This window comes from Rattus norvegicus, chromosome 9 (assembly GCF_036323735.1).
Source record: "Rattus norvegicus strain BN/NHsdMcwi chromosome 9, GRCr8, whole genome shotgun sequence".
Classification (NCBI taxonomy): domain Eukaryota; kingdom Metazoa; phylum Chordata; class Mammalia; order Rodentia; family Muridae; genus Rattus; species Rattus norvegicus.
The window spans coordinates 14013690-14026199 of record NC_086027.1 but is presented as its reverse complement, the minus strand read 5'-3'; the positions used below and the strand labels follow the sequence as shown (position 1 = coordinate 14026199).

At 42.5% G+C, this 12510-nt stretch overlaps 1 protein-coding gene across 1 annotated transcript; it reads left to right on the top strand.

Moving 5' to 3' along the window:
* Window positions 1-2041: 2041 nt before the first annotated feature.
* On the top strand, window positions 2042-12290 carry LOC134480505 (uncharacterized). Its single transcript, XM_063268011.1, has 5 exons — window positions 2042-4118; window positions 4836-4995; window positions 5985-6116; window positions 6786-6969; window positions 11249-12290. Exons 1-5 carry the CDS (start codon window positions 3989-3991, stop codon window positions 11252-11254), a joined length of 612 nt encoding a protein of 203 aa, XP_063124081.1. The 5' UTR covers window positions 2042-3988; the 3' UTR covers window positions 11255-12290.
* Window positions 12291-12510: the final 220 nt, after the last annotated feature.

The window sequence follows — 12510 nt, the reverse complement described above, 5'->3', positions numbered from 1 at the left end:
TTGTAAATGGGAGGAGAGGAATAAAAGATACCTTTAAGGATTTAAAAAAGATGAAATGTACCCAAAAAAATCCAATAAAAAAGTTTAAAATAAAAATAACTTAGGAAATACAAAATACTGGGGTGCCATTCCACAATCGTGATGTGTTTCTTCTGTGATAGCTTACAGGTTAATTTACTTCTCTATGACTGTTTTCTTATTTCAAAGTAAGTAATGGCATCATCTGTGGAGTGATGGTGAGAACAAAAGATTTGCCGAACTTGAATAATCGATCCCTCCGGAGCATGTGCTTAACATTCTAAGCACAGGGAAATTTCCTGAGGGGATGAAAAAACAAAATCCAAACATAAAACAGGAACAACAACGATGTAAAAACATTCTGCACTCTGGGTATGAAGGCATGTTGCAACTTTAATCAGCTTTGTAGGTATTTCTAATAAACACACAAGAAACAAAAATCCTATCACAGTCCTAGCAGTTGCATCCAACAAAGAGAGAGCTGTGAGGTAGTGCGTGCTGCTTCTTTCCCCAGATACCCCTGGGCCTCAGGCCTGCACCCAGTGAGCTGGACCAAGAGCAGCCAGGTTGAAATTCCTGCTGCCATGGCAGGATTCTGCAGGAACATTTCCCTTTGACAACAAGGAACCTGTGTGGAGGAGACCTCTTGGTGAGTCCTCAAGGACTCTAAGTGTCTTATTCTACAGGGAGACCCTGCCAGGTCTTTGGCAAGGCCAGCCAGTTGTTTCGGGAAGTCTCTGGTCCTATGGCAGAGGGCGAGGAATGACAGAAAGAAGGGCAGCTCCACTGAGAGCAAAGGATAACCCTTCTAGGCCTATGACCTCCTAATTAATTTATCTTCTCACCTGATGCCTATTCACATTTTCTTACTATCATACAACTGTGATCTTGATGAGCAGCTGGTCTCTTGTTTTCTTAATCAGTTCTTTGTTGTCACAGATGTTTTTAACTTACTCCAGCCCCTAAGACTTACTCATACCTTCTGTATGCAGTAGGACCCTTGGTGGGCCTGTCATCTCAAAATTAGAAGGTTCGGTAATCCAAAAGATTGGACTCCAGTTTACCTCAGGCTAGGAAAGAAGTCAGCCACCATTAGTAAAAAAGAGCAAGGGAAAAATTACATAGGAAAAAGAAGTGGCTTAATCAGTAGAAAAGATCCTCAACTTCTAAGGCCCGCACATCTGCACCCCTCTCTTCTGAGCTTTGCATAGTGATGTATAACTCCAGATGGTAGTAAAAGGCAGAGTTCTTCCCAGAAAGGTCAAACATGATTTTCATCTGTGAGGTTGGGTGGCATTATAGCACACATTCAGGTGGAATTATAACACCTAGGATAAGAAGACAGAATCCACATATCACAATGCCAAATGGACACCCTCCTGAACTTATGGACCCATTGACAAAACCATTGCCTCTTGTGTACCATCTGGATGAAGTACCAAGTTCACAGACAGTTCTTCACCAACTGCCCAAACCAGCGAACTGGAGCATGAAGAAAGCCAAGTCCAAGGCATTCAAAACCAGCATCCTCACGAATGCCACCAGGAAAGGCTTTGGTAAAAGAAGGGAGGTACTGAGACAGTTGGCCCTCATACACTCAGAGAAGACTGTGCCAGGAGAATTGGGGAAGGATTGTGGGAGAGTAATCAGGTATCAGTAGTCAAGAAAAGAAAAAATATAAATAGAAATAAAATAAAGATCTTTAACAAAATGGGACATAATGTATTGCTGAACTAACTCTACTCTGTTTACACTTGCACATGCTTTAACATCTACAGTCATTTACATATACTATGTATACAGCAAAGATTAATGTAGCAGAGAACAGGCAGATCAAAGATCCATTGTTCCCTCACATCTATGTGGCTCTGCTTCCCTTTATCAGGACTATGGAGGCCTCTGCTCATCCAGGTCTCAGGGCTCAACCAAAATGCAGTCCCCTATGATCTCTGGCCAAGTGCTCTTCTGTTCCCAGTAGAACTCTACCTCAGGCTGCAGAGGCACTGAAGAGTTCACCATCAAGGTACAACCACTCTTTCAGTCTTTCCAGGCTCTCTGTTACTCAACTGGAGGCTTCAGCAGAGGCCTTTCATCTCAATAACAGAAGTTTACCTGATCCAAAACATTGGGAAGCCATCCTACACTCCTGATTGGCTGGTTACCTGAGACCAAACAACATAGCTCTCTTCTGTATGCCTGTTTTCCTGATTTGAAAGTAAATATTGTGTGCATCTGTGGTGTTGGTGGTAAGAAAAAATCCTTAACATGAATAACAGGACCATGCAGAGCATGGCTTTACATTCTATGTACAAATTGAATAGCTAGATGGAATTACCAAAGAAAACAATAAGAATCCTAACAACAATTACAGAAATAATGAAATGAAATAAAACAAAAACAAAAGCAAAAACAACAATACTTTGTGGGTGCTGGAATTTAAGGCACGTATTAATTTTGACCAGCTTTGTAGGTATTTCCAATTAAAAGCAAACAAACAAACAAACAGCCTTATTAAAAGTGCTGCAGGTGCAGGAGAGAAAGCTGGGAGATGTCCTGTGCTGCTGCCCCCATGCTGTGATTCTGCAGCAACAACTTCCTTGGAAATAGGAACCTGTATGCAGTGGGATCCCTTGCTGGGCCTGTCATCTCAAAAAGAGGGGCTTCCCTAATCCCAAACCTTGGAATCCAGTTGACTTCAGGCCAGGAATGAAGTCAACCATCATTAGGGAAAGAGCAAGGTGAAAATTACATAGGAAAAAATATGTGCCTTAATCAGAAAAGATCCTCAACTTTTAAGGCCTCCACAATATCCACCCCTCTCTTCTGAGCTGTGTATAGAGATGTTGTATAACTCCAGATGGAAGGAAAAGGCAGAGTTCTTCCCAGAAAACTCATACATGATTTTCACCCTGACATCTGTGAGGTGAGGTGGCATCATATCACAGAGTCAGCACACCCAGGATAAGGACACAGAAGCCACAGATGACAATGCCAAATGGACTCCCTCCTGAACTTATGGACCCATTAAAATTGAGGTTTAGCCTAACCTTAGGCCATTCCACTCCCTGCCCATCCGCCTGATTTTTATGTTTGCTCTGAGTAAAAGATCAGCGTGTAGCCCCAAATATCCTCAGGATTGGACTTGGAAATTCAGGAAGAACGATATTGGAAAAGGGATGGCTATGTGGTTACAATGTGGTAACACAAGGTCCAGGTTGACGTTTGCTCGCTGATGTCCGATTTCACTGTCTTGTTATATTTGAGAAAGGGAGGATGTCCAACTTAATATATAAAAGGTACAGAAATTTATGCCCTGTAGTTGATCCCTATGTTTCAAGAAAAAAGGAGTTTTTATTCTAAAAAAATAAGATAATAGACCATTGATTTTGTGAAATACATGGATATGTAAATAAAAACAATGTCAACTGTCAAGGACTGCACAGTAAGCAAATATTTCCAGGTTTTATACACTCAGAGGTCTAGAAGAAACATATTGGCCTCCATAAAAAGGAAAACCTTAGGAATCGAAATGTGTGTCACATGCATTGTCTCGAGTAGTAGATTTACTTTTAAGAAAAAACTCCCTCTTCCTTGGTCCCTAGAGATTTGGGTGCTAAGAAAAATCTGTTCTCTCATTCAGGTTGTAAGCAGCCCTCCCCAGCAAAAGCACTGTTGAGTTCTAATGATGCACAGAGAAACATCTAGCTTAGCAATAGAGGTTGCCAAATGCTATTCCCAGTGATGTATGAGAGACTGGAGGAAAGGGTCCGCACAGAAATTGATCAATTTTTGGAGAGCTAGTTAGCAGGTAGGTCATAGAACTTCCCAGTGGCATCATCAGTAAGCCCTTCACTGGACAATATATTGTATCTAAGAGATCCCTAGAATCTTCTGTGATGTCACCAGTGTTGTGGTGACACCAACTGCCTTTGGGATATTCCTTCAGTTCCCTTTGGGTTTACAAACAGGCATGTTTCGCCAGCCGCTCAGGCTATTTCAGAAGGAAAGTGTTGATCAAGGAGAGACCACACCAAGGCTGAAGGAAGATGACCTCCTCTCATCTTCCTTGGAAGGAAGGAAATCATTCTGGGGAAGGCTTGGTGAGTCTTGGGCAGAGTTGGGGAACATCCTCAAGGAGGTATGTTTGAGATGTGCCTTCTAAGATTAGGCCTTACAAGCAGGAGCCTTGGGATTTCTCAAAGGCAAACCAAGAGTCAGGAGTTCCTGATCTTTAATTTGAGAGAAAGCCAGAAAATGGGAAGCCTTCAGTTTCTTTTCTGGAAGCTTTTTAATTGTGAGTGTCAATGCATGGCAGGAGGAGGCACAGTGAGATTAAAAATGTGACCATCCATGGTTGGGAGTTGAAGCATTTCTTCCTCTAGATTACTGTAGTTTACATAAGTCTCAGATGGTGAGAACAAGGAAGGATGCACCCCGAGAAATGAATTGAGTTCTCAGACACTTTGGGTGGAACACACATGATTAGAGCCTGCTGGTGCTAAGCAGTATGAACTCCAGGATTAACTGAAAAACATCTGATATGAGATAACAACGTCCCAGATGTTTATGTATCAGTCAGGTTATACTATTCAGGGTGAGGGGTCCTGTAATAGTGAATGTGGCACGAGTATGGCATTAGAGGTTGGGAAGAGGGACATAGCTTAAGAATCAACCTTTAAGAAAGCTTTTCTGCTCTTTAAGGGATTCACCCAGTCTCTACCATTTCCCCTTCCTCACCTCCTTTTCGGATTCAGAATGATCTTTTCTGCCCATGGGCCACCAAATATGCAAATTCACTTGGGTTTATCTATTTACAGGTTTTGGTAGGAAGGCATCATCCCAAAATGTCATCAGTAAGCAAGAGGAGTGTTTAAAGGAACTGGAGGAACTTAAATTTGAAATCCAGAAGTGTCAATTTGAGAGGGATGAATTTTATCAAATCCTGGACCTTTATATCTATGATAATTGGGACCACAGGTAGCCATTATGGCCAGTAACCTGTGCACTGTCTTGTGCTTTCTCTCTGCTAACCCAAGATTTCCTCTTAGCACAAGAGAGGTTTACCTCTCATCCTGGATTTTAAGGAGATTTGGAAGGAATTTGCTTGTGAGACAAGCTAGGTCCTGTGTGTTTAGGATCAACCTCTTTTGTACTTGACCCTGAGCTCCTTGGATTAGCATTGGTTCTGTCAACAGCTAGAAGGACCTGGTCACACTTGCTGCCTCTAAGTGAGGGGATGAAATGCCTGCACGTCATCCCTCTTTTCCTCTAATTTTTTTCATTATACACTGATTCTATGGCACCTCCATGCATGTAGTTGGGATTCTGCTTGTGTTTGTATATTGATTGGTATGTAAGTATGTGAAAGTGTTTGTGGGTATTAAGCTCTCGGTCAGGGAGTCTGGGGAGTTTCATGGGATCTTAGGATATGTCTGATGGACAGTTTGCAGGTCATGATAGTGGGGATGCCCACATGGATCAACTGAGCACTTTGCATCTTCTGTTTACTTAGGTGGTAGATAGGACCCTCCTGAGGGAAGGAGGGGTTACAAATCCTCTATCCTGTCAAAGTAGTTATTCCCTCTGGGAATTCATGGAACAATAGGAAACAAGGTTTGAGAATCCCTGTTTTCAAAACAAAAGAAATATCATCACAACTATCTGTTAGACCCAAGCCACTGCAGTACAGTTGGTCTTGGGGGAACCATATCTCCACAGTCTTAGAAAATGTCCATATTTCAAAATAACTCTTTGCTGATTTGCGTAGAAATATTTCCTTGAAAGAATTGTTGTTGGAGTCTCACTGTTGTGTTTTTGCTCTGGTCTTTGTGTTTGCCACATTCTTCCCTCCCCCCACATTTCTTAAATTTCAATTTTTTATTGGGTTTTTTTAATTTACAATTCACTTAATTCTGAAATCCTGAGTTCAGATGGTTATTTTTTTCTTGGGCCATGCCCCACAACAGGCTGGATGTCGAATTGCCAATACTTCAATCCGAACATGAGATGAGAATGATGGCTATGCAAATGATGACCAGTTCAATAAGTGAGGCCATGGAGAGGTACAAGGAGCTCATACAAGTGAACAGTTCCTACCGGTGAGTCGCTGACAGAGATGAGAACCCAGCACTAGGCAGGGAATGCTCCTGTCCTATATGACATTGAACCAAAGTCAGGGCACTGGTTCTGTAGTGTCTGACTTTTAACAAGAAGCCTGCCTCCTGGCAAGGGTCTTATGTTTGTAGCTCTTGGACTCAGTTGTCCTACATGTGAAGGCTATAGAAGACCCTCCAATTGTTATTTTCCCCATTAAGTATCCTCTAGATAGAAAGTTTTGTACCGTGATGGGAATATCAATCAACTCTGAATCTCTAGGACTCTGACAGAAGATTTAAAGATCTGTGATCCATGAGAAACACATGGAAAGATTGTATAGCTATTGGGACTTCAATTACCCCTCAGAGGGGATTTCCCCACTACGTGAAGATGGTTTTAGCATATCATGGACATATAAGCACCCATATGGACCATTTCTTCTTCCTGGATTTATATAAACCGTCTTAGTGTCAGGATTGTCAGAAGTACTTTGATTCATGTTGAATGTGGATTCTGGATTTGACCTCCTCTAATTGGTGCTAACTTGTATAGTGTGGCTCTGTTCTGGGGATGTCTGGGGATGAGGGATTCCTTGAAGGGATGATTTGACTTGCAAGAGTGACAGGCAAATAGAAGCTGGCTGGGTTTACCATTTTTTGTTTGTGGTTCAGCATCAGGCACTCCCAGCTTCTGCGTGAACAAACTCAATTGAAGAACAATATACAGATTTTGCTGAATGAGAAGAGCGAACTGCTGGTGGAGCAGACTGAACGGCCAGCATCCTGTGTGGAGGCAAAGAGGCTCTGTGAAGAGGCCGGAATGAACATCTGTGTCCCCAGTGCAAATGAACAGCAGGTATGATTAGGCCTCCAGGTCAGGTTGTCCTCAGGTCTTTCCATAAACATAGACAAACCAATGTAACTGTCTATTGACTGATCCATGTCCTGACCTAGGTCTCATCCAAGTGTTCATTCATGTGATGGTTTACAAGGCTTTCTGTGGAGATAGCCCCTCTTCAGGAAACTGCATGTTTGGAAAGCGAATGCTCCTGCTCTTCGAGAATCTGCAGTTTATTAAGGGAGATGGGTTGATCACATATCACAGCACTACATGCCATGTGTGTGGAGGGTGCTATGTGGGAGCCCCTCTTTAGACTAGAACAGGGCTTTGAGGGATGAAGCAAAAGCCTGGAGCTCATTTTCATTACAGGGATCTTGTGAGACTCCAGGAAGTAAGTAGTTTTCAAGGAGGAGAGGCTGGTGGAAATGGCAAAGAACCGGTTCTCATTTGTGGTGGCTTTTGTTCTTCCTCCCCTCATGTCCCTGTATATGAAGATGGTGACTTCATGCTTCATAGATCTTGGGTAACTACAGAGCCTGTGTATCAGCATGTCAGTCCTGTCTTATTTGAGTGCTCCTGGCGAGTTCATATGTGGGCCTTACAATCTGAAGCTGGATAGAAGACCAAGGATGTGGAAAAGGTTTCTCAAAGGCTGAGGGTTGGCATGAGAGATTTGAGACTTTAAGAACAAAGTTATCCGTATATACCCCCAATTCTCACCAAGAAAGGTGCATTGCTGTGCTGACCTGCATCTTAGGGAGCATGCGGGGAGGCCAGTTCATGACATGCAGTTTTGTCCAGTCATTATCCAACTTCGTCCTTTAAGCCTAGGTCTCTCAACAAACTTGAAGCTTCCTTTTTTTGTGCTGTCCAGCAGTCTTTGCATCACCGGTCCAGTTCCAGGTGGAGCCCTGTCTCTTATTTGTCTCAACACATTCTTAAACCATTCAACTATTTTCAAAATAAGGATTAGATTTCTTCACTTTTCCTGAACAGAGGTATCCCCCGGGAAGAATCTGGATTGTCTTATTGGCTTCACCATGATCTTGCATGGAATCCTAGAGTGCATCCCTCTGCTGACATTGCTTTGCTGACTATATCATGGGCATGACATTCTTTAAGGATAGATTCCCTCTCAATACTGTACACAGTGCTGCATTTCAGAAAAGTCAGGGTATGTTATTTCTTTAGCCTCCTTCTGACTGACATTGAGGTTGTTTTAACATCACATGAACTCTAATGTGATGAAAAGTTCCTGGTAAATGACCATGAGTCCCTGTCTTCTCTGATGGTTCCAAGGTCTTCTATGAAGGAAACAGGGTAGTTTTAGTGAGGGGCCTATGATGAGTCAACATAGAGCTTGATGGAGTCTTTTCCTAGAATCTCTCTCTTGGGAATTTGATGTTGTATTGTTTAGGCTATCTGTGCAGAACATGTAACTTACTTGTAAAACCAACAAGTATCTGCATAGAAAGGTTTCCTGAAGTGGAAATGAGTACAGGCCAGGGCAGCACAGCCTGCTTGAGTCTAAGAGACTTGTACACAGCATAGCTCCCACTAATTCCTCACTCAACAGGAAATGTGCTGCACAAGATCAAAGTTTTCATTTGTGCGTGCAAGTGAGTATCTGTGTATTTCTGTGTGTTTGTGTGTGTTTGTGTTTGCAGTAGTGAATGTGTTTCCCTCTATTTCCAAGTTTCATGAGAAAAGTACTCTAAGAGTTCACTTTACATCCATGAAACATGAAATACAGCTGCCCAGTCATTTGGCATCTCCATCCAGCTCTGTACAGCAAAAGGACACTTAAGGTATTAATTTATTCTGTTTTCAAAAATACCGTAACAGAATTATCTCGTGAAGTCTGGGGGAGGAGTGGGAAATATGTTCAAGTGAGTCGTGTTTCACAGGGGTAACAAATGGTACAGGCCTGGAGCTTGCAGGTCCCTTTTGGTTATGGTGTAAAAGAAGGACAATCAAGTCCTGTAGAAATGCAGCCCCCCAAAAAGAGGACACAAAAACACCTGTAAAGTTAGATCTTCAAGTGATTAGGGGTAAAACTACTGGTCTGCATTGAAATCCTTTGGAGCACATCAAAGGAAAGGAGTACAGGGAGGTAAGGGGGGCTTCTCTCTAAAATCCATGAGTTTATGCGGCTTCTCTGTTCTTTGTGAATGGTGAAAGCCCACTGGAAGTGTGTGTCACTCACTGTGTCTTCTCCAAGGTTGCTTTCCACATGGCCTGCTACCATTTCTCTCCAGCTACCTTGGCACACTACAGCTTCCGCTGGGAGTTTGGCTTGGATTTTATTCATTGAGAATTTGAGTTGCTTGGAGGTGTATTGTCATCCAGCAAAAGCCCCATAGCTATGCTGTGGTGCAAGAACAGGGCAGTGTCAGGAGCCCCTTTGGTGCACAGATAATCTAAAGCGCTCCCCTATGTTATCTGTGTAGCATTCTGCAAGTGCTGTCAATCAACATCATTTTCTCTCCCTTAATTTCAGCCTCAATGGAGTTAGGAGAAATGATGAATTTCAGATGGGTCTGGGAGTGTAAGAACAGGTAGCCCTATGAGAAGCCATGTTCAGAAAGTGGAACAGAAGTTTTAGTTAACCCAGTGATTCCACAACAAGGAGTAGGTGTTGCCATTGCAACTAGGGAGCATCAATGTTGTAGTGGTCCCAGAGTAGCCCTGAAGGAGAATCTATCCAGACGTCCATCAGGCAAGGAGTAAAAGTGTACCATAGGGTGGAGCCCTTCCATAGATTCTGATTGAGTCTGAGAAAATCCATGCAAGCTTTTACGTACTTACTCAAAATATCTGTGGCACAATCACATTACGGGGAGAAAAATTGTTGATTTGGATCCTGGTTATGGAGATTTCCTATGATTCTAGCTTTGGGCATGAAGTCACTCAGGCTATGGTAAAGACAGCTCAGATTAGAAGAAGTTGCACACTTTGGGGAAAGTCTGAAACAGTGAACAAGAACAAGAGTCTAGTCTACCACCAACATATGATCCTTTGCTGGGGAACAAGACTGCTCTACACAGCCTTTGGGACTTGCTAAGCCAGATTGTTAATGGGGAAAGAATCCTGAGTCTATGACGGTTTATGGGAGGACAGCACATCACTGACTGAGCTGTCTATAGGCTCTATTCACTATGTACATATCCCACTCAACATTTGTTTTTATGCCTCCAGCGTATACTGGGGAGTCTTTACATTAAGCATTAATGTTCAGGTAGGAACACAGGCTGGAAGAAGCCATTTGAATATCCTTTCCCTATATAAGTACCTGTTTTGGGTGAATGACCACCTACATGGATTTCAGCCTCAGGCAGCTAAAGAGCTACTCAGAGTATAGTTCTGGTACAGTTCATGTGAATTTTGCCCATGAAACAATATATATGATCCTCTGGATTTCTTGCTATGTTCTACTCCTTTCTTCCTGTGATCTCTCTGGAAAGATCTGAGGACATTTTCTCTTCTGTCCTCTCACAAATTGCCTTACACTAGCCATAGACTTACAGGGGTGCTGGTGTGTTTCTACATCACAATCACCTTTAATGTCCGTGTGTACGCTGGGAAGATTTGCATGGAGCACATTCTCAGTGATTACAGGATCCATGCAATTCCCATGGATTTGATGTGAGATGGCTTCTCTGTGCATTTGCAGGTACAGTGCTTAAAATGGAACCTAGGCAGGTTCCTTCACTGCAAACATAATCAGAACTTTCACCTCAATTCTAGGCATCTTCTCCAGAAGGCATCCACATGGTATTGTAGGTTGCTCATCCCTCTCTTGAACTCAGATTCAGACATAGGTACAATGTTATTATTCAACATAATATATCTGGACCAGTGGAAAAATACGCTCATTTTTCTCTAAATTCCAATACAGTGTCTAGTCCACAGTTCAAATTCTAGCAGTTTTAAAAGCTGAGATACAAATCCAAGAGCAGGTACTCTATGACACTTGGGGATGCAGGGACTGACCTCAGCTGACAGGTCATGCTGGATTGTCCAACTGAATAGAGCTGATGTAAGAGGGAGAGTTGAAAGACTGAACCCCCAGTGAACTAGACTGTGGGGGGGAGGGCAGCAATGGGGGGAGGGTTGGGAGGGGAACACCAATAAGGAAAGGGAGGGGGTAGGGGGATGTTTGCCCGGAAACCGGGAAAGGGAATAACACTCGAAATGTATACAAGAAATACTCAAGTTAATAAAAAAAAAAAAAAAAAGAGGGAGAGCTGAATTGACAACCACTCACTAAACCTTTATTCCTTTGCTCTGCTAGGTCTGAAATTCTCCAGGAGAAACTCGAACAAGACACAAACCAGGGCAAGATCTCCCTTGGAGAGAAGTGCTACAGGAGGAGAACTAAGTGTGCACAGCAAATACACCACTATTGCATCTCATCTGTAATGTCCATAGCAATTGTGAACTGCATTTTCCTCCTTTAGTTTTATTTCTTTGGATTGAATAGGCCGTACTTTCACCTCCCCACCCTCCAGCAAGTGTAAACTTTTGGAGGGACTCAGAGAAGTGCTGATGCACATCAATCAAGAGGTGCTGGTCATCCAGAAAGACTGTGCACGTGTAAATGTGTACTTGTCCTGGTGGGTCATCCAGAAGAGTTTCATGGAGATCAGTTCACAACATTGGACAGACTTTGAGATAAAGTCTGTAATATCATTTCTACTCAGTATTGGATGGCTTTGTCCTTAATACCCCCACTCCAACAAAACAGACCTACTTCCACTCCTCTTGGAAAGATTATTACCATCAGTAACTGCTTGTCTACTGTGTCTCCAAGGAAAGACACAGGCTATAAATCTATTCTGCAGAAGGAGCAGCAAAAAATGCTTAGCGCAGCTCCTCTATTTAAAGTGTGGCTGAGTTTTGATTATTTTGGTTATTTGGTTTTTCTCCTATTCATTTGAAGTTTTGTTATTTATGTGTTGTTGTTTTGTTCATTTGGTTTTCTATTTTGATAAGGATATAGACTGTATATATTGACAACCTGCATCTGGTTACTATCATGTAAATTGGATGTATCCTGGTGAAAAAAAGAGTAATCTCAAACTCTTCACTCTTAAGAACCTTCTTTATTGATCATTAGTGTCAACATCTGAAGTCGCACAGCTATCAGGGAGGGATGGATCTCTGCATTCTCATGGGGACTGGGCATCAAAATCACTTCCCAGTCAGACTGAGATTCAAAGGCAATTATACAGTCACTGTTCACTGTGTTCCAAACTCTGTGAATTTCAACTTCATATTGCATATATTACCCACTGTGTATGCTTACTGTCAAATATATAGTTACCTCTAAATTATACTCTGTGGATGAGAGTGTTGAACAAATTAATGGGATAAACATTAATTTCTCTGTAATATCTCCCAGGACATATAAACGTGGCATAAGGGAGTTTAAAGCAATCAGGAAGCCTGCACCCAAATCCCGTGGTGGAGAGTGCTGAACACCCAGGAATGCAGATACTCCTGATGCCACAGGACAGAAAGCCACTTCTGCCCAACTTTGCCCACATCTCTTGC

Coding starts and splice junctions, on each gene's coding strand:
- LOC134480505 (XM_063268011.1), top strand. CDS start 3,989: ATGTTTCGCCAGCCGCTCAGGCTATTTCAGAAGGAAAGTGTTGATCAA. Junction 4,996..5,984: donor TATGATAATTGGGACCACAG/GTAGCCATTATG, acceptor GCCCCACAACAG/GCTGGATGTCGAATTGCCAA. Junction 6,117..6,785: donor CAAGTGAACAGTTCCTACCG/GTGAGTCGCTGA, acceptor TTTGTGGTTCAG/CATCAGGCACTCCCAGCTTC.